This window comes from Bombus vancouverensis, chromosome 8, assembly GCF_051014615.1.
Source record: "Bombus vancouverensis nearcticus chromosome 8, iyBomVanc1_principal, whole genome shotgun sequence".
Taxonomy (NCBI): domain Eukaryota; kingdom Metazoa; phylum Arthropoda; class Insecta; order Hymenoptera; family Apidae; genus Bombus; species Bombus vancouverensis.
In genome coordinates this window covers 17,071,297-17,098,568 of record NC_134918.1, presented here as the reverse complement: position 1 = coordinate 17,098,568, position 27,272 = coordinate 17,071,297, and the positions used below count along the sequence as shown (strand labels likewise).

Below are 27,272 nucleotides of genomic sequence, written 5' to 3'. Positions count from 1 at the left end.
GTTATGCGGCGAGGGTGGCTGCCACCCCCTGGCAGCAGGGTGCTGGTTTATTACAAACAAGGATTACCCGGGTAATGGGACATTCTGTCCCTTCGGTTGGTCGACAGTGAGAACGCACCGTGCACTGACTCACGCTTTCGCTTCTTGTCACAGCGATGTCCAAAGGGGCGAAACCGATGCTGCACGCGGCAGATCGCTGCCAAGATTCCAAAGATACCGCATCACGACGCCGTGAGATATCTACGAAACAAATTTGTCAACATTGTTCGGGTCCGATACCATCAGCCTCGGGGGTGTCTTAAGTAAAGGGCAGTTATCGCGATGATTTCGGTTGGCTCGAGATTTTTGGGATGTTTTTTTCTGTTTCCTTGATACGATGTTCGCCGTTGATAGAGCTTCCATTACATGCCATACGTTAATAAATAATTTTCTTATATACTAAATTTCTCTAACTGTTGTAAAATTCCGTTTCGGTTTCTAAACATTTGCTACTATTTCTATTAATTATACCGCACCCTTGTTTCCAATACGAATATTTTCCAATTTACTGAAATCACCCACTTTTCAACGTAGAATCTGTAATTTTTATTGCACCGTTACATTTAACAAAACATACGTATATAAAATAATTGGCATTGTATAACAATCTAGATATTACGTTGCGTGGCAATTTTTCTTCGAAATGTCACTATAATTAAGAAGATATACAAAACAAAGTATGAAACGAAGTACTCTACTAATCGCACACGAACCGTATAGATTTATCGGCGATATTACGGCAAAATGATACGTATTCATAAACATATATAGAAACGATCGACAGTGCCGATGATAATCATAAAATCGTTGATTTAATTTCCTCAAATACGATTGTTAGCACAGATTTGTCTGTCGGGTTTCCATCTCAAACACCGTACAGATCCGTGTTTAAATACTGTTTAAATACTGTAAAAAGTTCCGTCGATTTTGCGACTGTATCCGGGATTAGATTGAACCGAGTGAGGTCCGGAGATATTTAATTTCACGCTACTCGGATGGACTCGTCTCTCTGGCACCGGACCACGATAACATTCTGCTTTTTCCACAAGCAACGAAACGGGATCTTCCGTTACTGGAATATCCGGTGTCTTGGAAACCTTGATTAATTGAAAATAAACACGAACGTCTAAATTATTATATATTTTTTGATTGAGAAAGATGTCATCGTTAACGGTTTAAAAGATTCTTACCTTACGGATAAAAGATTTTATAAAAATATAGAATAAATTACAAGGAGCGTTGTGTTTTACCTCGATTTGATTTTTTAAAACACGCCACGTTCTCTTCCCTAAAGTTTCTGGTTGCACTAGGACGTAGCTCTTGGGCACCAACGTATCTTTGCTGTGAATGTACACGGTTGTAAGCGCCAGATCCAGAGCATCGTTTGGTACCTAACACGTTCGTAAAGATTAGCGAAAAACGTAATTTTGTAGTTTGTAAAAACAAAGTTGTAATTATTTTTATTTCTTAACTTTTATCAAATACGAAAAACTTTGCAATATTTTGCTGTTTCGTGTTTATCATACAAGAAAAGATTACATAAAGATACACCTAGAAATAAATTAAATTTCAAAGTGTATATTAAGATATATTCGGAATATTTAATTATAAATTGATAATAAAAAACATATTATAGAAACTTTCTCAAGAATATATAGCTCGTAAAAATATGGAAATAAATTGCATGGAACTTACGATACATTGGCAAAGTTAATATCTACGCGTGTACTCAGGGTGGTTGGTAACTGGTGGTACAAGCGGAAAGGGGGTGATTCTACGCGAAAAAAGAAGTCGACAATATAGAATAAAAATTGTTCGTTCGAGGCTTTGTTTTCGAGAAAATCGACTTTGAATTTTCGTTCGGTACGCGTGCACTTTATCGCGTCTTGTTATAACTGATCTCACTGTAGATCGTTGTCCTGATGGAAAAATTAAAAAAAAATTAATAAAAAACTTTTATTCTATATTTTCGACTTTTTTTTCCACGTAGAATCACCCCCTTTCCGTTTGTACCACCAGTTACCAACCACCCTGTATAATTAAAATGACACGAATATTTAGACATGTGTCACGCAAGTACTGTCATAATAAAAAAATAAAAAACGAGATTCGATTGTACTAGATGGTGAGATAAAAAAATAACAAGGAAGATTTTAGGTTAACGCGTGTAGTTTTACCTGTGATCTCAGAAGCCTATTATCTTTCCGTATACTGTTTAGCGTATGATGAGCAAAGAGACGTTCGTGCGCTTTTAACTTTGCACTCCAGTCTCTGTCCTTGGGTGAAACTTTATTACCTAGTACAGGTCGTCGTAGCCACACTCCTTCGCGTACTACATCCGGCACAGGATAAGGGTTTCTAATGTAACTCACTTCCGCCATTCTAACACCACCTGTAACTATAAACGTTCCTAAGTTTGTAGTAAAATGCGATACAAGCGTAGCAACACGATATATAAAATAAACGTTTACTTGCTTTATGTTTCGCTATATTATAAAATTAATAAAAATAAAATTTCGTGCGATTAGCGTGAACTATGCTGTAGGACGCGGGAATCGCAATTACGTACATTGAGAAAACGTTTCGTTGGAAATGTGTTCAATAAGTTTAGCGTAAAACGAGATACTAAAATTTCCTAGTTCCCAAATTACCGATCATTTGGATTATTACATTTCCAAATTTCCAAGTTATTTAATTATGAATCGTCATCTCGCGTATATACAAAAATCGCAAATTATACGTTACAAACATTTACATTTTAGGCGTGTAATAAATGTTAGGGATGATTCCGGTGAATAACAAGGCTCGTTAATATAACGGGTGAACGACTGTTTAAATATTTTTACGGTCACTGCGAGGGTACATATACAGGTGTGCTAAATATTTTCTAATTTCTGCGTATATCCTTAAATTTCCTTTAACCCCTTAACCTACAACTACGGGCATAGTCCGTAGTAGATGATCGGGCCAAACGTAAATATTACGAGCATGACCCGCAGTATATAATCGCGTCAAACGTAAATATTATAAGCATGACTCGTAGTAGGATGATCGGGCCAAAAGTAAATATTACTGGCATTCTCGAACGTAAATCGTAGGTTAAGGGGTTAAACCTCGTCAATACGATAACGATAATCCGATCATGTTGTTAATGAAATTTTCGCGATACATCCTATAACACTTAACATACTCGTACGAGCGCTCAAATATTTTTGTGAATCGCTGTAATTATTTAATTAAAAATGTCACGTACTTTGAGCGAACGGAACAAAGAATTTAAATAATCAGTGCATCGTGCACGGTACAAACAGCTGACTGGTTGAATGTAAACGAAGACAGAAAGGCGGTCGTATATGAATGGCAGCATTCGGGGAAAATCTCGGTTAAATTTCACAATAAGCTCTTTCACGACTTCTAAACGTGAAAGCGCTTGTAAGCGACTTTAGGGAGCCTTACGAGATGCCCTTGGAAAGCAGCCTGAGCGACTGTAAAGGCGAGAATGAACGAAAAGAGGGAATGAAACGGTCTCGATAAGTGGACACCCCGCGGAGAATGACGGAATGCAGACCGCCTGCATGTATTAAAGCCTTTCGTTTATCAATGAATCGGGATCAGAATCGAAATTCCTCCGAGTAAATGTTTCGAGGGTGACTGATGCGTTCGGTGGCGGACGCGTTTTGATCTCTCGAAATAGAAAATCGAAACCGGATGTTGATCCTTGAGTCTGATGGGTCGAAAGGAAAGCAGATGAAATAATTCCGAAAACGGTTGAACGTTTTTATCTAAGTTTTAGGATAGAAGAGAGTTTACCTTTGGAAATTAAAATCATTCGTGAATTAAAATCTAACGAGAATTTGAAAAAATTACCTAATGCAAAAGATCGTACATTTCGCGTATTACGATCTAAAGTTTAGCAAAATGCACAAGATACCCATACAATTTTCTATAACGAACGTTCGATTACTCTCGTGAATCGGCGAAAGAACATTTTACACCGTAAAAACGGATTTACAAAAATACAAAAATTATTTGTCAATATATAAAACTCGATTACCGGTAAACCTGTTGACACCTGCGATCAGCAAGAATCAAAGGAAGTTCGTTTCATGACAGAGGAGCGGGCTCGGTTGGCCGCATTTAACGTGTTTTGCTCAGGAGGTGGTCGGCTATGGCCAACGTCGACGTCCGATATTAAACCCACAGTAATTTATGTTAGCACGAGCGTGCATAATGCTGTTTGTATAAAGCGGCACAGTCACGTGTCGGCTCGTGCCGCTACGTATCACTCCTACCTCCCTTAATTCTTGCTGGTACGCAGGCAATGCGCGTGGACGCGTTATGCGATTTTAAATGTTCGCCAACTATGCGCGAAAGATGTGGTACATTGTATTCCGACGTTCTTCGTGATTTATCGCGTTACTTTAAAATTCGACGACATTTCTTGCGTACAATAATAGCCTATCATTCGTACGATATAGCATTTAATATCAGAGCTAGCGACCTGTAGCTTCTACTTGTACTGAGTCATGAAAATATTTGAGATTTCGTTAGGACTGTAACGAAACGCGAATGTCGTAATCATCTCTGTTGGTCTTTGAAATCAATCTGAAAATGGGTGTAGAATTTACTTGGTCATAAAGGATATAACCTAACAAACACGAAGATGGTACCCCGCTGGGGGTAGCCACCCACATGATAATCAAACAGCTAAAAAATTCTACCAAAATTGGACAAATTGTGAATGTGAAATATTAAATAAAAAAAAAAGAATTTACTTGATATTTATTGCCAATGAAGGAATTATATTTTGATATGATACTTGAAAATACAAGTACTTTTTAGAGAAAGAATGAATTTGAAGAAGAAGACGGAAAGTGATGATTTTTTGTTTCAATCTCGTTTCAAAGTTTCTTTGATTCTTAAAATACGAGTAAGATCGAGGCATGAAAGTTCGAGGGATTAAAAATTTCCCACGACAGAGTTAATCGAAGCTTCCGGTAGAACATGACCGTGTATTCTATAAATCGTCATTAACTTCACATATTTTTATGAATTAACTTGAACCAAATATTCTAATAAATTCTATATTTTAGATTATTTTATATGTTTCTGCACACACTTTCTATATATTAAGATGCAATTTTGCACCTTTAAATTTCCCATAAATTCGTAACAATTCGAAGCCCATTCGTCGTGTAAAAAAGAGAACGACGCGAAATTTCCAACTTAAAACGACAAAATCGAACTTGAAACATTTTCTTCTTTATTTGGACGTAGGCAGAGAAAAAAAATGTTCCGTGTCATCGATGACACGTAGGGTATCGTTCGTGGACCTCTTCTTGGATGGGCCAGCTAGGGTACAGAAACCGACACACGTAATCGCGTAATCGCATAATCGCGGCGCGTGCTGAAGTTCGGGTTGCGGGAGCTTTACGTACGTCTACATCGGCGCACGTGTGATGTTCAACGCACTGAATCAACAACGATCGCGAATCACAGACCTATCCGTGAATACGAACGGCAAACCCCTTGCCAACCGTTTTACGAGATAATTGTTCCGACGATCTGATCTCCGGTAACGGCGAGTGACCAGATAACAAGCTACCGTTTAAATGGAAGAAACTTAAATTGTTGAACCTGTGATTCGAAGGGTGACGATGATTATCAGTCTAGTGTTAATTGAGCAGAGGTTAAAAGTCACGTTGCTCCACAAGTCGAAAACACGACCTCATATGTCGAGAAAAAGCCTCGGCAGTGACAAATGTTACCTCATAAAATTGATCTTGGAATTTAAGATAATTTATATCGTCATTTTTATAATAAATAGACTTGTGGATGTGGATTATTTAGTTCTTCAACATCGGTTCGTTCAGTTTCGACATAGATTCGATCGTACCATAAAATTTAAATTAACTAAAACGAGAAACGTTATTAGCCGATGTGGATTGGTTTGGGAAACGATTAAGAATTGGATATCGAGGAAAAGACCAAACGAATTTGAAGGAAGCTGAAATAAGTTACAAAGTCTTCCGTTATATCTACACGTTATTCATTCTTTTATCATTCTTTAGCGTACTCCTCCAATAAATAGCTCGATAAATGATACGAACAAACGTCTAAGCGAAAAGCATATATTGCCAATGCCTCGCTTCATAAGTATTACTTCTTTCTTTTCGAGTCGAGCTAACGGAACGCGTCACAATAAAAAGTCAGGCGAGCAACAACAATGCGACAGAAGAAAAAGACTCGAAGGTTGTTAAAGTCGCCTGTCCTTCGATATGGAAGAGCTAGCAGCGAACATACGGCGGTGGAAAGAAGAAAGAAAAGGGAGAATGGATCCCTTCTAGATAGATAGGTGCGGTCACTGTCAGGAGGGTTGACAAAGGCTGACCAGGGGTAGAAACATTCAAATGGTAATCGGCGCGCGTCTAACATATACCGACCCTCCGACCCCCGTGCTCGCGCTTAAGGGGGTGCGAGCACCCCCTTGGCATACACCCTGCACATTCGCACCAGAATCAAACCAAATATTGGCAATATCATCCACGGCATTGCTCTCTCCGCGACCTGCCTCCTACACTCGCTGGGAAACGATGTCCATTTGAATGCACGATTCCATTACCGACGACGATATATCGGTTCGAGGATATTATGGGATTAGGATTTCAAGCGAAACCTGAAAGAACGCTATGAAACTCGGTCATACACCGAAGGTGCGATGCGTTTCCGCAGTTTAACGATTCTACTGATTGTAAAATATTGGTCTCGTTTTATGTGGCTTTCTGTTATTTAAATGACGCGTTTAGAATGTACGACCGAGCTTGAGATAGCGTTTCTATAAGATTCAGAAGAAACGTTTATAGAGAGTATAGAAATTAGGGAGAAGTTCGCTGAAGGATTCTTAGGAAATAATTTACGATTACTAATTTCAAATTTCAGGAGTTAAAACGAGGTTTCAGAATTTCGTCAAACACGTACAGACTGAAAATTCATTGTTTAATTTATGTATTATAATGACAATATGGATCGAAATAAACAGCTTGAACGTGTAAAGCCTCTGGCTAGCCACAACAAACGTTGGAAACGTTGCACACGATATTTGAAGGGTGCAAAGAATGTATAGATCTCACGCCATACGACCGCAGAAACGAAAGAAATATTGATACAGCTTTGTTCGAAAATGTCCAAACAGCAAAGTACAAGCGACACGCCCCTGGTTTTCGTCCTTTCATGAATTCTAGAGAAAGGAACATTCTACATAGGGTCACTGAATACCAGGTAATGTTACTTGTGCTGTATCACTATGCCCTGTGAAGATTCCTTTTTTGACATAAACACAATATCAAGTCTTGATAGAACACTGATATTCATAAAATTTTAATCGTCGAGTATTAAAATCAAAAAAGTGTACATATTTGTTATTTGTAATATGTTATTTGTAATAATAAATTTATAATTGGCTGTAGAAAATGAGACGATGTAAAGATAACGTAGAAATTAATATTAATTTTCATTTTAAAATATTCAGTTTCTTTTTTCTTTTAAAACATTACTATAAATTTATATATCACTAATATAAAAATGGAGAAAACTTAAAAACAGTTTTTCAGCAAATTCGATTTAATTAAGCGTTGCAGCAAACGTATTCAAGGTAAAGTACATTATTACAAGAATTATTTATACGCCATTATATTTATTATACCATTTATATACAAATTAATTCGATTCAAATATATTAAGATTCGTGTCATTTAATAGTACCTACATACTTTCATATAATTAGAAAAATATAATGATATGAAATTGAAACGTAGAACCTAATAAACAGACATTTCCTTGAAAATAACGTTTCTTGCACAGCTTGTATTATTCAAATGTTTCTTGTGATCGCCGTACATTCACGTCAAAAAGCATTTATTACGCGGATACTTTTTTCAATATTTTTCTCAGTCGATCGCACATCGCAAGATAGAAACACTTTTTATCGTAGGAAAAGCTTTCGTAGGAAAATACAGTCTGAGAAGTAATACTCGTGTCTTCATCGAGCCCCCGTGACCCTTCGCGTAGAATAATGTCTTACACCCTGCGTGTCCAATTCGACGAAACCAATGGGGTGGGTAGGACAGCAGTGCGACAGGTGGCCCGTGAAATCAGTGCACGAGTGCGCCGTTCCATCGAGCCTGCCGTTCGATACGGTTCATTAGGAAATTAAGTGTATAATAATTAGAATTGGGGTGCTGATGGGACACGTTAAACGGAACTCTTTTTTCGTTCCACGGCCATCGACACGCGCAGAGAGTAGCTAAACGCGTGGACGACGAATTTCGTATGAGTATACTGCGGACGTTTATTGGTCCAGTCAAATAGAGCTATTGGGACGTGTTTGATCTGATTTAACGAGAACGTTTTTAACATAAACCGGTGCCGGATATAGTAGAAAATGAAAATGAATATTTGCGCCACTCGAAAAGGTTATACGTTCGTGGAAATTCGATATAGCAAAGCTGATCGGTTCTTTAACGCGTTTCTTAAAATATCTCCTCTGAAAACGCATCTTTGTAAAAAAAGTTACGTATACTTTTTGTTCGTTTTGAAAGGTCGTCGAAGCAGCCCCTGAACGATGTGACCTTAGCAAACGAGAACAATAAATAATTACGTCGATGAAGAATAAGAAGGAAGCGACACAGACGATGAAGAACCACGCGTTCCTTTAAAAGGACCAAGACTAGGTAAAGTTTGGTTCATACGTACTTCGCAAAGAATATGTCGTGGTACAAAAATCATGTCTAGTCTTCCACGGTACATCGAATTAAAAAAAAAAAAAATCATCTTTCTCAGTGCTACAGTTACCGAGAAAACGAGTGTTAAAAATCGAGTGACAAGCGCGCTCTTGAAATTGTCTTTTCCATAGGAACAGTCGATGTTACGTTTGTGAAAAATTACGTGCTGAAGGTACTAGAAGCTCCCTGTCAGAATATACCTTTTAATTTTCCATTTCCTGTGATATTTAACAGCGATTTGTGTAAAAGAAGCCCGTTATATCGGATAAAATTCACCTGAATAGCTCTATTGACTGAACTATACGCAATTGTGAGGAATATAAATGTACGGAGTGCGCGTAATATACGAAAATATACAAAATATTCAAATCAATGTACTTATTAAAATATTACGGAGGGTGGAGTAAATCTCTACATATTTAGTTTCTATAATTGTAGGTACTATTGTTAGAAGGATATTATAATTCATATCACTTATTAGGATACTCTACCCTGTAAGCTACATATCCTTTTCATCAAGCGAAAAATTCATTTTATAGTGGAATGGATTAGAACGAAACAATAAAATTTGATCTATAAAAATATTTAATCTAATTAAATATACCAAGAAATCTAATTTAGTTAAAAATATCGTCAAGGTATTGCTATCAACCGTACAAAATATTAAGAGAGAAAACGAGATGCGCACAAATAAACGTGAAAAATGTTGAAACAATTGCAAAACTGCTCCTATCGATAACACATAACATATAAACTGAACGAGTTGAAAACTCGAGATCGATTTCATTGAAAAATACACGTTATCGTTAATTAATAAGACGTTAGAGTAGGATGTTGGCTATATCCAACATCCGAAACGAAAGGATTAACTATACGAAAACGAATAATTCTCTCTCCGCCACGTTCCCTACGATAATTTCTAATTTCCAAATTATAACCCGTTAATTCCATCTCTCTTCCTAAATCGTCGATCAAAGAGAAAAATATTCAGCCAAGCGAAAAATATCAGTGCTCTTTACTTAATCACCAAAGCACGAACCGACGAAAGGCAAACGGAACGAAGCAATCTAGCAACAAAAATGATCTTTCCCCGATGCAATCCCTTCGCACGAAATATTTTCCCGACGAAACGCTGTGCACACACGTGTGTATGCCCGTGCACGCTATTTGCATACCGATGATCGAGCACTCGAGAGGCGGTTGCACATTTTCGCGCGCGTTGCGCCGAGAGGCACGGCTCTGGTTGGCTGGCAGAGGCGGAGAGTCGTCGGTGTATTTTAGCATTTCACGTTTGTTTCCATTTAAATGGTAATCGAGTTCATAATGTAATTGTATTCACCGCGTAAGCCGGGTCTCACCACAGCGCTTCGGCCCCGCCATTGTTTGCATTGTTCTCCTCGCAGTGCGAACAATCCGCGCGCGCGCGCGCGCGCGATCTCGCTCACCGTCGGCCTTTCAGCCTCGCGTTTCGCCGAAATCTAAACCCCTCGCGCCCTGCTCGCAGTACCATAGGTGATATTTTGCTGCGATACAACCAGCCAGTTTATGCGATACTGATGGATATCGGTGTAGAACGCGTCCCGATACCTCCAATCGGACGCACAGCATGGAAAGTCGATGTGTCACGCGTTCGATACCACGAGGACAGCATGGTTCCGCGTTATTTTAACCGAACCTTTTTCCTCTCCTCTTTTTTGGATTTAGTTTTCCAGAATATCGGAAATGAATATTTTTACACAGTTCTCAGTTATGCTCGATACCGTTCTATCTTCTCTGAATTTAGTTTTGAGAAATAATAGAAACGCGATTTTTCCGATTATGGTACATTTTGTTTTATTTTCTGTTGGATTTAATTTCGAAGGCAAATGGAGATTGGATTTTTTAAGAAATTTTACAACTACCCTTAATTTTATTCTATCTTCTTTGGATTTATTTGCGAGAGACACTGGAAATGGAATGTTTTAGAATATTTATTTTATAGAATATTATTTTAGAATATTTGGAACTATGATCAACGTTAGAACTACCGATCTTTCGTCTGTATTTAAACACACAACGAGATGTAATTTGTACGTGCATTATTCCATAGTACGACATTATGCCGGGCGTTTAATTTTTTAAATAAATTTCTACTTTTATTATCACGCGGTACCGGTCATACGTGTCAATATCAGTGAATATGCTAGCAGGTCGCCATACACGTACGTTAGATTCAACTGCGCTACTTCTTCCTACATTTGCTACTAATCCATCAATATCAAAGCTAGATCCCAAGATTCCAGCCATCGGTACACTTGACGCGTTTGCCATTGCTCGGTATATTTTAACGAAATTCGCCGGTAAATGTAAACCTGCGTATGCACGAGGCCCGCGTAAATCATAATGGATGGCCGTGGGTCGACGTTCGTTCCGTAACAAAAATTTTTACCCGAAAACGCATTGTTATACAGCTCACGGAAGAGTCGCAGAATCCGTAGAGGTGAAGCATAGAGAAAACGAGAGAAAGAGAGAGAGAAAAGAGAGAGAGAGAGGAAAATAGAGAAAGAGAGAGAAAGAGCTATCACAGGCTTGAAACGAGCTATGCGAAGGGGGTTGGCCGCGTTATTGTAACACAGGGGATGCTGGCTGTGTGTACGTGTTAGCGGAGTTGGTTGCCTTTCTCTCATACATATTCATCAAACGCTAATTAATCATCGCCAGGCACACCCACTGCGAGCCACCCTCTTGGCAGCAGGCGAAGCCTGGTGAAAAAAAAAAAAAAAATACGATATCCGCAACGCAGACACCTCTATATATTACGGGGCGCATCCAGATGTCGAAACCGGCGAGATTTTTAAATGGAATTGACAACATCGGAAACGATCGCGGTGAATAACAAAAATTTATCGTTGCCTGAAATTGCGCCTGTCTGGATTACCGGGAAAATTACGAAGCCTAGATCACCGGAGACGAAATTTTCAAGCTTCGAGGCACGAGTTCACCAGCTTTTGTTTGACGTCGCGAGAAATTAGCATACGATTAATTACAGGTTTTAATTTAAGCATGTTTCGTACAAGATATTACGCCTATTAAGGTATTTAGAAATTTCGTGAAATTAATGCAACGTTGTATCGTGAACATTACGATTTGTTCGATTAAAATCGTAAATTCACTTTTCTGCGCTTTTACTAGAAATATGAAATTAACACGAATACCGTGATTCTCGATAGTAGTAGTGTTCCCTATGTTAAAAATATTTATACTGTGTTTGATTGCGCTTAAGAAAATTCTCGACGTAATATAAATAATATAATACAACAAACTATACCTTAAACGTCAACTACGAACTATATCTCGTACGAATTACGGAACAGTGAAACACAGATGATTTTCAGTATCACTGTTCGATAGATTCTTAACTTATATCTTCACAAAAAAACAAAAAGCGTTTAATAAGAAAAATATTCAACGAAGAGGATACTCGCAAAGGAATATTACATGAAAGAATAATAAACAGAAAGTTCGTCTGAAACAACTGATTTCTTGCCTCTTAAAGCACAAAGATCACAGAACTTCTGCTTCCAATCAAGTACTAATTCCATGAGGAATCAGTTTCCCGAGAAATGCGTCTTTCACGCTATTGACTTTATCCTGCCTCTTAAATGCACGGTATATAGCAAGTTGCCGCTTGTACAGAGGCAGTCGCGCACGGACAATCAATCTAAATTGTAATTTCGTAATCCCATTAAGCAGGAGGCCACCTTCGTACGCACTTGCTCCGGGTTCGGCTTTCACGCGGACGGGACGCGTATAATTAGGTATCGTTTATTTTACACCGAGACACAGCAGCTAGGGTGACACTTCCAGCGTATAATATATACGCTGTGGGGTTCTAAGCGGACATAGACGGTGGCCACGACGGTAGTCGCTCATAGAACGCTCCGTTGCTAATGCGATGCGATCATCGCCATCCACCTCTATCGCCCATTGATATTATACGACGTGGCCAATCTCCCTTCTTTTCAACCACCGTAGGTATTCTCTGACGGTGGAACTTCTGTTCCGCTTCTTTTGGTCGATACATTTCGCGTTCTTTCTTTTTCTGAAATTTTCTTTCGATTTTCTTTCGATTAAGCTTTCTGCGAGCTATGCTTACTGACTAACATTTAACGAGTACGGTTCGTTCGACGCGTCGTTAGTTGTAAATAAAGATACATAATGATTAGACGAGACAGAGTTCCAGTTTGTTGTTCTTCAGGTTTTGAGGTATTTTGAAACAGAGAGTTATTTTTCTCAAGGTTGACTTTTTCGCTATATCGGTGGAATTATTTGTTGTCGTGTTTAATGGTGACATTTAATTTCGATAGAACGTAGGATGTCTCGCGTAGAGTAATTTTCTGATTCTATTATTATACCGTGTATTATGTCATATCGCATATTAAAAATGTGATAGAGCGAAGCAGAAAATGGCACCTGTAATTGCTGAAGTTATTTTATTCGGAAATATCTCTGTCTCTACAACGATCTATAACTAATGTTTCTCGTAATTAAACTTTAGAAAATATTGAAATTCAAGCAGTGATTTGAAACAGAGAGGTACTTTTCTCAAGGTTGATTTTTTCGCTATATCGGTGGAATTATTTGTTGTCGCGTTTCATGGTGACATTTAATTTTGAATTTCGATAGAATGTAGCATGTCTCGCGTAGAGTAATTTTCTGATTCTATTATTATACCGTGATTTATGTCATATCGTAGATTAAAAATGTGAGAGAGCGAAGCAGAAAATGGCACCTGTAATTGCTAGCGTTATTTTATTCGGAAATATCTCTGTCTCTACAATGATCTATAACTAATGTTTCTCGTAATTAAACTTTAGAAAATATTGAAATTCAAGCAGTGATTTGAAACAGAGAGGTACTTTTCTCAAGGTTGACTTTTTCGCTATATCGGTGGAATTATTTGTTGTCGCGTTTAATGGTGACATTTAATTTCGATAGAACGTAGGATGTCTCGCGTAGAGTAATTTTCTGATTCTATTATTATACCGTGATTTATGTCATATCGCAGATTAAAAATGTGATAGAGCGAAGCAGAAAATGGCACCTGTAATTGCTGAAGTTATTTTATTCGGAAATATCTCTGTCTCTACAACGATCTATAACTAATGTTTCTCGTAATTAAACTTTAGAAAATATTGAAATTCGAGCAGTGATTTGAAACAGAGAGGTATTTTTCTCAGGGTTGACTTTTTCGCTATATCGTTGGAATTATTTGTTGTCGCGTTTCATGGTGACATTTAATTTTGAATTTCGATAGAATGTAGCATGTCTCGCGTAGAGTAATTTTCTGATTCTATTATTATACCGTGATTTATGTCATATCGTAGATTAAAAATGTGATAGAGCGAAGCAGAAAATGGCACCTGTAATTGCTGAAGTTATTTTATTTGGAAATATCTCTGTCTCTACAATGATCTATAACTAATGTTTCTCGTAATTAAACTTTAGAAAATATTGAAATTCGAGCAGTGATTTGAAACAGAGAGGTACTTTTCTCAAGGTTGATTTTTTCGCTATATCGTTGGAATTATTTGTTGTCGCGTTTCATGGTGACATTTAATTTCGAATTTCGATAGAATGTAGCATGTCTCGCGTAGAGTAATTTTCTGATTCTATTATTATACCGTGTATTATGTCATATCGCAGATTAAAAATGTGATAGAGCGAAGCAGAAAATGGCACCTGTAATTGCTAGCGTTATTTTATTCGGATCTATAACTAATCGTAATTAAAGTTTAGAAAATATTGAAATTCAAGCGGTGATTTGTTTAATTCTCTTAGTAATATTATAAAGAAACATATTTTTACGTATTACGCGTATTCCGTGTAATTTTGCACCTTAGAATTTCCTCTAAGTGCACAAACATCCGTAGTCTGCTAATCGAGTTTCGTTGAAACCTGCAACTTAACGAGACACTATGCTCGTCTTTATCGATGAACAACACCGCGTAATTGCGATCTGTCGCGTTAAAAGCAACGTTAGATGGCGGGAAAATCGCACGCATGTTTTGACTGCCGGCATCAAATCGCGACAATGGCAGATTCCGTGCTGACAAATGAGCGTCCCGCCACGGGACGCGATCCACGCACGAGACATATGGCCCTATAAAAAAAAAAGCGGCAGAGATACAAGAGATGGCCTGCAGTAACCATCCAGTCGATCCGATATTAATGGAGACCAAACACCGCACATTCTGTGTCGCCGCTGTCCCCGTTGTGTGTACACATTGGTGCGCCATTATGTCCCTGTTATAATGTGTACACACACCCCCTTTTGATACAATAGAATGATCTATGATCGTGCCAAACATGGATCGCCAAGTCAATTTTTCGCCCTTCTGCTATCTTTTATTTTTTTTTCTTTTTTTTTCTATTCGTGTACCAGCTCGTTTCGAGCTTTTCTTACTCCTATTTAGGAAAAAATTGATCCTTTTTTCATTTTTTTTTTCATCGTTGTTGCGTTACTTTTTTGTTAAAAGAATAGTTTTCGATTTTTCAATTAAATAGCTTGTTTCTTGTTCGAGGAGCATTTGAATCGTTATTTGTGGTACAACGTTTAAAAAATTATAGATTATTACCTAATGTAAAAAAAAAAAAATTACTCGACTCAGAAAACAAATAAAGAAATTCCTTAAAATTGCAGAACTGATCTACTAGTTAAAGAATAGCGTCAAATCGATGAAAAATATCTGTTTAATCGATAAAAAAAACTGTTTAATCGATAGAATTTTTACCACCTATATATCTACATTCTAGATATTATATCAATAATTTTTATTTCGCTAGTCAAAAATATCGGATGCTTCTTCAAAGGCCATAAACGTTCTAATCTTACATAGATCGCACCACGTTCTAATCTGACATAGATTACACCACGCCCATGAGAAATCTCTTCCATAGAAACTTAATATTAATCAAACACTCGAGGCAGAAAATGAATATTCCTTCTCGGATCTTTTTAATGATTACGACACGCTTAAATTAGCCGAAATCGAGTCGACGGAACGATTTACGCTTCACGGTCGGAATCGAGTAATTCCGGCTTTCCTGAGCGTGCAAACAATAAAATTGGATTTAGCGACCCTCGTGGCACGTACGTGGCGTGCGACTCGAAGGGTGAGTTTTCGGAAGGTGGACAAGCACGCTGGTTCCGGGGGGCTGTTGCGAGATCAAAGACGCCCTCCGGCCAATTCCGTAGTTTCCACGTGACATATTAGTTAGAAATTGACGGTGACAGCCTCCAGCAACGACGTGCCTGGCAAACTTTGATCATTTCACCTGTGGGACTTGTTTCGTGAATATTATTATCGCGATAGGCTCGTATTCGCAACACGTCATTACGTTGCCACGTTCCACGGTAATACGGGAAGAACAAGATATTGTCTTATTGTTATTGACACGACGATCGTGTTTCCAAAGATGGCTACAATTTGTCCGTTTGCTTTGTTACGACGCGCAACGCGAAAATTCTACGATATGTCCGCTGATATCTTTAATAAATCTGTATCGGCGAATTCCTTTTCCTGTCATTTTAGTTCGAATTTATCGACGAAGAAGCTAATCGTTTGACAGCACTCGTGAACGAGTCTTGAGAAAATTGTTCCATAAAATCATTTTTATCGACCATTTCTTATTATCTTGCATTTGTCTCGTTGTAACTAATAATTATAATTGTTACGCACATGTATATTTATCAGTTTCGAATGTGTAAATATGTTGTTGTACTTCAATTGCAATCGTGGTTCGTTCGCTTTGGTTCGATAGGTTAAATGAAAAATAAAGTGGATAGGTAGAATACATATAACAATACGTTATAATTGTGCAACTATGTTGATAAAGTTTCTTCTAGTATTCCTTGTACTACACAATGTCACTTTGTGTATTTTGTAAATTATAGAAGAAACAATCAAAAAAGGTCTACTAAAATGTCACGGTAAATTATATGATTGATACATACCTTTTACGGAGGAAGAGTATTCCACTTGGCAAAATGCACAGTAAAGAATGACGAACAGCAAGTTGAATCTGCTTAGCAACTGACTATTAAGTCAGTAGCAGTATTTGATACAAACTTATAAAAAGTGAAATTAAGTCAATAGCGTTCCATGGAAACAGTATTACTGAACTTGTTACTACGAATTAACATATTTTAAACGATCAGCGACATCTATGATAGAAGGAATATATTAAATTAATACTTACAGCGAGTAAATGAGATATTCTTAAGTAAAGTTATTTCTTAATGTTACAAAATATCATATTGAAGACAATCCTAGACGGGGGAAAATTATAATCTACAATATTATATTAAATAAATCTAGGTAACATCTAATTCATTATTATATCAGTTACAATATTATCAACTACACAGAATAAGATTACGACACACCTAGCGGAGAAAAATGGAACTAAGTACGATCACTCTTATTCTAGGTTGAATCGACAACATTGCGAGTAATGAGGATGTGGTACATGACGATATGTCACATTTACAAATACATTATTGTATATGTATCAAACAAGTGGAATTTATTTGCAGGTATGGATATATAAGAATTCCTAACACAGGTACCAAAAAATGTTTCTATATTTTGTATTGTTGCAAGGTTTATAAAGAATATTTAAGAAATATTTAAGAATAGACTGCTAAAATGATAGACGTACGTCTATGACTAAAATATTGTGATCTAAAATATATTCTCTTACTATAGAAAATATTGATTGAAGAAAAAAAGAAATGTTTCCGCCCGGGATCGAACCGGGGACCTTCCGCGTGTTAGGCGGATGTGATAACCACTACACCACGGAAACAAGTGGTAGCTATTTTTTTCATAAATTATTTATCGTTTTTAAACTTAAAATTTAAAAGAAATATAATATTCAATATTATATTACGTAATATGCATAATTCTTAAATTACGCAAAAAAATTCAATTTTAATAATAAAAAGCTAAAATCTATAAAAATTATTTAGAACATTAATTATATCTTGTGAAGAATAAAAGCGAGATGCTCCTCCTATACTTTTGTGTATACATATGCAGGATGTCCAGCGATAAGTGGAGTTTGTAATACTATAAAAGTATATATTATTTAATCTTGCTTACGAGACATAACAAGCTTTATATTCCGTAATTTGTTAGCTGGTTGCCTACACAGGAGACGTTCAGAAATACTATAGCTTATACTTCAAGGTACGTAGGCGCTTTGTCATTGATCTGTTATTCTTCAATAATTTCTGGTACTACTCGAAGTTTTTAAAATTCAATTCTCTAATGCATTCTGTACACACTCATTTGAATGCTTACCTCAACTAATATTCCGCATACGACGGATTTCAGGTATGTTCACAAGTAAAAATGACATATGTAAATTTAAATTCGGAACTTCCACAGTTCCTAGTACAATTTACTTAAAAATTGTTTATTAAAAGATCGTTAAACTAGCTGACTAATATAATTTACATGTGATATTTAATTATTTCATAATATTTCCTATAATAGAATATTTAATTATGTGTTTAGAAAATTAATATAACCTACATCTGTTACACTCACGTAAGAAAACGCCCTATCGAAGAATTTTCAACTATTCCAACTCGTACGTTATATTAAGCTCATATTTATTATCATCTTATCACTTGGATGTCATTTTGGACATCTCCTATCAAAGTACTCAGGTTTACAGAACTCAAAGAGTACTATATATCGAGAACAAGGTTAAATAGAAACTATCATTGATAATGACATAATTAAAAAATACATCTTTTTTAAATTATTAATCATAATTACAATTTGTAGTTACTAATCATTGACCGATTTATTTAATTGCATCGATAACAGTAGCAGGATCAGGTGATATTGGCCTTTAATTGCGAATAGACATCGATTCCATCAAATACAACGTAACAAAATCACGTGATATTAAATGAAATTACAAAATGAAAAAAATGTAAATTCAATCTGTGCTGTATTTGTAGTCTTGAATCAAAGAGATAGGGACAATAGACTTTAACTTTCTAAATAAATTATATAATTTTTATTTCTTTCGAAATGTCTCTTTACATACGGTTTTATCACAGGAAGTTTTTAAAACCTTTCGAGATAGCAATGCGTTAAGACGACACTACTGTTTAGAGTCTTTTTAAATATTCGTATCACGCTCTATCTACAGCAAATTGATATCCTTCGACTCTCAAACACGACTGAACTTTGACATTCTGATTTGTAATTAGAGTACTTTCTTGATTGTGTGAAAATTCGAAAATAAAATTCGTTGTATAAAATTGACCGCTTTCGCCTGAAGCGCCTGATTCTGTGTTTGACACTGTATCGACAATAATAATAACGATGGTTGCTAAATTAGACTTGGGTATTGCTATTAAAACAAACGATGACTTAATACGCATCGAATATAGATGATTCGATTTGTTCATCTCGAAATTGACTACTGATTTTTACGAATTAGATACACGAAAGCATGAAGTATACTTATACGTGGCATACATGTGACATGTGCTATGGCAAAACCATTACAATGGTTAATAATAAACGCTCATATGATATTACTATATCAGTGAACATTATTTTTCAACACCAATGACTGTCACAGCCATGGCAGTGTGAACCGATAATGCGAACATAAGAACTTTAATGTTGTAATATAATTCACTTTTATCTTCGGTTGAATTGTTTTTTTGCTTTAACGCAAACTTACGAAATGAACCTAAAAATAGTTGTATAAATTTGGAAATGTAATGAGTTTCGTAATTTCGAGGTAGTGATTGTTTAATAATTAAAATATTGATAACGTATCAATATAACCAATTAATACATAGTAATGTAGTAGTATTTCATATCTACTACATATTTGAATATTTAATATTTATATTTAGAGATATTAATAATCACAGTATTAAGATGATAAGATAAATTAAATAAAATTTGCGCGAAATATTTAATTAAACTTATGGTCCTTATTATGATTATTATGATATACAATAAAAGAAGCGACTGCGATATGTACCTACATATGTACATCGAACATACGTACAGTGATTCACCAAAGTATTCGGGCACTTGCCGCAGAAAATTTGTTATAAATGTACATACGTATTATACGCATTGAACTTTTGAAACTTTTTGAAATTTCGTTAGTACTGTAGTAAAACACAATTATCGTGATTATAATAGTAAAATTTGAAATCAATCCGAAAATATACGTGTATATATAAAAGTTACAAGATCCTCGTTGCAAATATTTAATGAAAAATTGTTATAACTTGTGCAATTGAAAAAAAGAAATAAGAGATTGAAAAGCAAAATCGTGATTTTGTGTACATTGGCGTTATTTCGCCACAAAGGAATATCAAATCCGCGATCGATCAAAATGTCGGTACTTTATCTAGAATTCGTTTACGTATCCGTTATCGACGTATGCTATACATACATCATACATAATTGCAAATTGATATAAACATTTTTTTACATATTGTAGGAAACGATTCTCTTGTTTTAATCCATTTTATCTTTCTACTATGAAATAAATTATACTAATCATTAAATAATTGCTGATTTTTATCTAAGAATCGATAATATTCTGATAGCACAATCAAAACAATGTTTATTCTCATACCGTACACTTCTTATATACATACCGACAGATGACACCACGAACGCCGTCCGCTTCAGTTAAAATCAATTCAACGATTAATTAGCGAGGAAACATAGTTACCCTAATCGTTTGATTGAAAAATGGTCATGCATAATTCTATTTTCAATTCGACGAAATTTTTAAAGACGTCTCACATTTTAAGAATGCAACAGCATAAACTATCAAATTCCTTGTATGCAATGAGTAAGAAAGGAGATTCATATCACGTGATGGAAACGGTGGCTCTAGATACAAAGCTCTTATTGGCTGTTTAGCGACATGGAAAGAGAGGGAGAGAGAATACTCATCAGTCAAAGAATGCGTAGCTGCGTATCTTTATACCTATAAGCGCTAGAAACAGTCACTTGACAGCAGCGCCTGGTGTCCCACCGTTAAACAATTTGTCGATATTTTCTGCAACTACGTTGTTACAAGGATAATTGCACGTCACCGCTGAACATTATTGTGGATAAGAAAGCAACAAAGAAGTAACGCGATTAAATCGGGAACTTTTCTTACTAGTACCCTTGTCGCAAACAAATTGGAAAGTTACACAGCAAAGATGAAGATTTTGATCGCGCTTTGCGCGATCCTTGCTGGTAAGCATCTCGATTATTCTGCATTTAATTTGTACATTTCCTTTGTTCAACTGCACCGTAATTGAACGTTAAATTTTTTTTCCTGCGTTATATTTTTATTTGTTTTACCTTTTCGAAACGTACTTTTTACGCCTTAATTGTTGAAGTCTTATCGAAAACACGCAATATTATTAATGTACCTTGGAACCATAATATTATGATTATTTTGTAAAGGCACAGCTTATTGAGAATCAGGCCACTTGAGAAATAACATTAATTTGGTTCCTCTGTTACATCCTATAATCGCATTATTATTACGCACAAAAGACAGAGTTTGCTTATTCAGATGAATAAGATGAGTCAGTACTTAACAATTACTGAGGAATAGTTCATGATTAACAAGAATCTTCCATGTATTTTCAACCTGCTAAATATATATTTTTTGTTAGATATGTTGTTCTAGATAAAGATGTTGAATATATTGTTTTTATATTTATTGTTCAAATAATATAACCTGGGAAATAAAAGTTTGATTCCTTTACTTAGTTCATTCCCATAGACATATTGTGAATATTATAAATAATGTTTTATATGATAATATAACATTAAAAATAAATAAATATAATATTTGGATATATATTTTATTATGCTCAATAATTATTATATCTATTTTAGTATCTACAGCAAGGGTAGTTATTAATGCTGAGGGACCAGCAAATCTTTACCTTTTGGGTCAACAGGAATGTACATGGGGACCTTCATATTGGTGTGAAAATATCAAGTGCGTTCAATAAAATATAGTAAAATAAGGAATATAAAATATTGCCATTAATACTATTACATTATCATAGATATTTGTATAAGAAAAATATCCATTACACGTTATTTTAGATTGCATGATAAATTTTGCAGTAGTACATACTTTATTGGTTATGATATTATATATTTTGCTTTATCTCACTTTACAAGTTTATAGCTATCATTATTTTTGTGTATGTGTGTATAGCTGTGTTCTGTATTTGAAACATAATAAAAACTTTTATATTCATAAAATTTCGCATTAGATATAACATCGTTAAGAATTAAAATAGTACTAAAACATTTTATTTTATATAAATGTAGAACTGCGGCAGGCTGTAATGCAACTGCACATTGTATCAAAACGATATGGAAGGATATGAAAGTACCACAGGATAATGATAGTGTATGTAATGTTTGTATGGACATGGTTCGGCAAGCTCGTGACCAATTAGAGAGCAATCAAACCCAAGAGGATTTAAAAACTGTTTTTGAAGGAAGCTGTAGGCTTATTCGCCTAAATGTAATTGTGAAAGAATGTATAACGATTGTAGATCAATTTATCCCAGAACTTGTTGAAACATTAGCGTCTGAAATGAATCCATCTATTGTTTGTTCTGTTGCGGGACTTTGTAATTCCGCTCGTATGGACAAATTGTTAATGGAATATGGACAACTTGAATCTAAGGTAATTAATAATGCAAACTATTTCCCTATATTAATTATTTATACTAAAAGATATCCTTATTGTTTTAAATATATTATATTTTAGACTAAGGAAGTAAAATCTCGATCTTTGGAAAAAGATGAATACGAACCTGATGAATGTTCAAAATGTTACACAGTAGCAGCTCATATGGAACATAAACTAAATAATACCCCTCGTGATAAAGTGTTACAACAAATGCTTAATGTATGTGCAGAACTTGGTACTTACTCAGATGCTTGTTCAGCTACGATCTTAACTTACTTTGACACAATATATGCTCAATTGCAAGAAAGTTTCAATGCTCAAAATGTTTGTCATTTATCTGGTCAGTGTAGTGGTAAATTCCACAAACATGAAGATGCTGATAAAGTGAGTTTAGAAAGTAATATAATGTAACAACTTTGAGATATTATGATTAAGTTACTTATGAAAATTGCATTTTAGACTTTGAAAGTAGAAATCAGACCACTTTCAAGTGTGGGTATGGTCGATGTAAATGACGACCTGCCATGCAAATTGTGTGAACAACTAGTGGGACATTTAAGAGATCTTTTAGTAGCTAATACTACTGAAGCAGAATTTAAAGAAGTTCTGAAAGGATTATGTAAACAAACCAAATCATTTTCTACTGAGGTAAGTATTGCAATATTTATCGATTGTAGAAATATTCTATAGAATATCTCAAATTATTAATCACATATCTTTATATCTTTTATTTAAGTGTCTGGCTATAGTTGATGAATATTATCCAGAAATATATGAATATCTTACAAAAGGTTTAAATTCCAATATTGTTTGTCAAATGGGTGGAATATGCCCTACCCCAGACAAAGCATTGCAGGTTTATATCTTTCTTTTTTTAATTATACACATGCTTTTAACATAACTACTATCTCTGAATTGTTATTAATGAAAATATTTTATATTGTATAGAATGAGCCAATTTGGCCTTTAGTACCTAAATCTGCGGCTGCAATAGGAACACGTATTTTCCAAAATGCAAACAAGGCCATGGAAGCTGATAATAGTGAACATCTGAGCAAATCAGAAGTTGAAGCAATGCAATTGCCAATTGAAAGGTTGGTACCGTTCCATCAATTACAGGGTCTGTCAGACACTAAGAATATAGAAGATGATAGTAACGAACAACTGAGTAAATCAGAAGTTGAAGCAATGCAATTGCCTATTGAAAGAACAGTACCATTCCCTGTATCAGAAAGTTTATTAGACACTAAAGGGACAGAAACATGTGCGTTATGCGAATATATATTACATTTTATACAAGAAGCTATAACGAATCCTACCACAGAGGTAATAATTACGATAATATTTTACATAACGCGGTATTGATAAAAAAATATGTAAAATTATATCAAGATGCTATTGATTATTATTTTCAGGATAAAGTAAAGGAAGCATTAGGGAAAGTATGTAAGAAATTACCTGAATCTATAGAAAATCAATGTACACAGTTTGTCGATCTTTATGGAGATGCTATTGTAGCTATTTTGGTTCAAGAAATTGATCCATCTCAAGTTAGTGTAGAAGTTCATTGTTTATTGATTATTTAATAAATGCAGTGTATCATAAAGTATTAATTACAGATATGTCCAATGTTACACCTGTGTCCAGATGCAAAGTTGATGGCACTGTGGCACAGTGTTCCAGCAAAATATATGCTTGAAGAAAAAAAGAGCAAACCTAGTTGTCCACTATGTTTACTTGCTGTGTCACAAATTTATGAAGTTATAAAAGATAATAAGACCGAGGTTACAAGCAATCTGCATTTATATGCTTTAACATATTTAAAAATATAATATCATTAAATACATCCTAATATTGCAGGCAAACATACAAGCTCAACTGGATAAGCTATGTATTCATTTGCCAGAGAGTTTGGTCGAAGAATGTACAGATTTAGTTAAAGCTTATAGTAAAGAACTTATAGAGTTATTGCTGGCTGATTTAACACCTCAAGAAGTATGTGTTTATATTAAATTGTGCGATGCTTCAAAGAATCCTGGTCCAAGAGATGATTTTATTACAGATAAAGATGGTGAAATTTGTATGTATATACATATATTTTTTGAGCGCTTTGCATGAAAATTTCTTATAAGTTATCCCTTTAAACTTTTCTATTTTTTTCTAATCTCTTTTTCAGAAACTCTCTATTATCTTAAGTATTTCATTTGAAATGTTTTTCAAAGACAATTGTAGATAGGAACCAATTCGAAGTTTCTTTTCTGTTTTCTTTATTTAATTTCTTTTCTTCCCCCGGGCATTTTTCTATTGAAGCAAACTGCATAATTTTAGCAATGTGTTTATCCTTATGATTGCAGAAATATGAAATGTGGTTTTCTATTTAGTCATTCATTGTCATCACTTGTTTCTGGTCTTCCTAATTTGGCTGTTGATACTCGCAAATCATAGATAAATTCTAACACGCTCTCCCGAACTCTCTTGTGAGTTAAACCTGCAATTTAAAAATGTCGAGTGTGACTCGACATAAGAGTGTCTGTGAACGCTCGACAAAGGAGTTCAAAGAGTTAATAAAAATACAATATCTATAAAATTCCTGGGGTATTTCAAAAATATATTTCATGTTTCAGTAACAAATGAAATACCTAATTCTCCAGCAAGTACTGAAGTATCAGAAAGTACACAAGGGCCATATTGTGTAATCTGTGAATTCACTATGCATTATATTGACAAAGTACTTGGTAATGAAAAGGAAAGAAGTAAAGTTGAAAAGGCAGTACTTGGAGTATGTAATCATCTTCCAAAGTCTGTTTCTCAAGAATGTAATCAATTTGTTAGTAAATACGCTTCTGCTGTAATTGATGTCCTCACAAAAGATGTCAAACCAAAGCAAGTTTGCACTATGCTTGGACTTTGTTCATTATACATACAGGAAATCAAAGGTGGCTAAGAAATATTTAAGATATTAATTACTTATTAAAATATCAGTTTTAACGTATGTTCGTAACAGAAATTTGTTGTATTAATAGCTTCTGTAACAGAATGCGCTTTGTGCAAATCTATTATATCAGTAATAGATGAATTTTTGGATGTACAAGATGTCGATAACAGCATTACGAAAGTGTTGTCTAAAGTATGTAAACATTTACCAGCAGACAAAGAACATAAGGTAATTTGGTTAGATCTTTTGTTAACTTGTTTAAAAGTTTTTGTAAAATAATAACATTTACTCATTTTTAGTGCACCACGCTTATTAATTCCTATGGGCAAAGCATAATAAATATTGTCAAGAAGCGCGAAAATATTTACAAAGTATGTAGTAAAATAGGTCTTTGTGCACCCAATGATTATTCAATGGTGTCTTTGGAAAATTCGCGAATTAAACGATCGTACGAAAAAAATCGTATAAAGCACTGTACATGGGGGCCTGTCTACTGGTGTTCTACTAATGAAACAGCTCGTGAATGTAAGGTAAGTAAACGTGATTAAATTTGTTACATATTAGAAATTTTATGTCGTCAGTTTCATTGCATTGTTCCATATATAGTACAAATGGGTTGCGATGAAGGTTCAGTACAAAATGCCATACAATATATGTAAAGTAAACTATGTCGTAGTAAAGCATTTAAAATTATCTTATGCATCTCGTAATATTTTAAATAGAATTTTCGCTGTCACACGTGTGTGTTAGTGCGAAGTAATTCAATGAAATTACATGTACATATATGATATAATAAATATTTTTATGTTTCTTTTTTAAGGCTGTTGAACATTGCAAAGAAAACGTATGGAAGGCCGATTTCGCTCCTCCTAAACAAATCACTTTGAGCGAGACAGAACCTAATGTTTAAATTTGAAATGAAAAATAAATTGAACTATTCTTTGATTTTTACATTTTAAGACGTTTAATCGTAACAATTTTGTTTCTTTATGATATTACATTGATGATACTAGAAATTTAATGATAATTATTAGCGTTATATTGCACTTTAAGAATATAACATTGTGATGGCACGATTAAAATCTTCCAAAACAATGTCCAATTAAAATTCATGCGTAATGTAGAAAATTTAGTAATAAATCTATAAATAAGCTTTTTACACTATCACAAGTATATCGTCTTTCAACAATGTTAAGTTCATATTTTATAACAGTTGTATGTAAACTATAATATTGAAAATATAACTATGATTTCAAGTGTATACAGACCGTAATTGTCAATATACATATTATTATTATTATTACAAATCCATTGCATTAATGTTAACTGTGATAATAAAACAAAATTAAAATAGTAATTGTTTATTTCTTGTTACTAGATTACTGCAGCATTTATTAATCTATTTAAGTATTGCTATGTCCTTTGGGGGATATATGATTTTTAAAATCTTATTATAACTAAGAAAGTAATGGTAACTATTATTTTAAATAGGTAATGTAATGAGAAATTTAATCAGATTGATTCATATTTAAGGATATATTACAATTAAATACATCGATACTGAAGCCAATTATTATGATTATATATATTTTTGACTGGCTGTGAAATACATCAATTACACTTTTATAAATAATCTATACAAAAAATTTATAAGTAATGAATATCAATCATTCATCACAAAAAATTATGCAATATATTACGTTATTAGTTGCCGTTATTTATAATAAAGACATGTCATTCAAGATATAAGATACAAA

At 34.7% G+C, this 27,272-nt stretch overlaps 2 protein-coding genes and 1 non-coding gene across 3 annotated transcripts; 1 reads left to right on the top strand and 2 right to left on the bottom strand.

Moving 5' to 3' along the window:
* Positions 1 to 561: 561 nt before the first annotated feature.
* LOC117159560 (cilia- and flagella-associated protein 276) lies at positions 562 to 16,978 on the bottom strand. The gene is made up of 4 exons (XM_033339510.2): positions 16,816 to 16,978; positions 2,217 to 2,437; positions 1,290 to 1,430; positions 562 to 1,136 (listed from the first exon to the last, which is right to left on the bottom strand). The coding sequence occupies exons 2-4, from the start codon at positions 2,418 to 2,420 to the stop codon at positions 939 to 941; spliced, it is 543 nt and encodes a 180-aa protein (XP_033195401.1). The 5' UTR covers positions 2,421 to 2,437; positions 16,816 to 16,978; the 3' UTR covers positions 562 to 938.
* A 618-nt stretch (positions 16,979 to 17,596) lies between these two features.
* Positions 17,597 to 17,669, bottom strand: TRNAV-AAC (transfer RNA valine (anticodon AAC)). The gene has a single exon. It is a non-coding gene; the product is annotated as a tRNA-Val (tRNA).
* Positions 17,670 to 20,821: 3,152 nt separating this feature from the next.
* Positions 20,822 to 26,872, top strand: Sap-r (prosaposin). The gene is made up of 14 exons (XM_033339408.2): positions 20,822 to 21,109; positions 21,764 to 21,869; positions 22,211 to 22,574; positions 22,659 to 22,964; positions 23,040 to 23,228; positions 23,317 to 23,436; positions 23,529 to 23,906; positions 23,996 to 24,130; positions 24,200 to 24,364; positions 24,441 to 24,660; positions 25,205 to 25,516; positions 25,604 to 25,743; positions 25,815 to 26,045; positions 26,336 to 26,872. The coding sequence occupies exons 1-14, from the start codon at positions 21,073 to 21,075 to the stop codon at positions 26,423 to 26,425; spliced, it is 2,793 nt and encodes a 930-aa protein (XP_033195299.2). The 5' UTR covers positions 20,822 to 21,072; the 3' UTR covers positions 26,426 to 26,872.
* The last annotated feature ends 400 nt before the right edge of the window (positions 26,873 to 27,272 follow it).

What these genes read in the sequence shown, in the direction of transcription:
- Sap-r (XM_033339408.2), top strand. Translation starts at nt 21,073, where the DNA reads ATGAAGATTTTGATCGCGCTTTGCGCGATCCTTGCTG. An exon ending in AACATGAAGATGCTGATAAA is followed by an intron (nt 22,965 to 23,039) that starts GTGAGTTTAGAA and finishes ATTGCATTTTAG; the next exon opens with ACTTTGAAAGTAGAAATCAG. An exon ending in ATACATACAGGAAATCAAAG is followed by an intron (nt 25,517 to 25,603) that starts GTGGCTAAGAAA and finishes TTGTATTAATAG; the next exon opens with CTTCTGTAACAGAATGCGCT.
- LOC117159560 (XM_033339510.2), bottom strand. Translation starts at nt 2,420, where the DNA reads ATGGCGGAAGTGAGTTACATTAGAAACCCTTATCCTGTGCCGGATGTA. An exon ending in ATAGGCTTCTGAGATCACAG is followed by an intron (nt 1,431 to 2,216) that starts GTAAAACTACAC and finishes CGAACGTGTTAG; the next exon opens with GTACCAAACGATGCTCTGGA. An exon ending in TTTTAAAAAATCAAATCGAG is followed by an intron (nt 1,137 to 1,289) that starts GTAAAACACAAC and finishes CAATTAATCAAG; the next exon opens with GTTTCCAAGACACCGGATAT.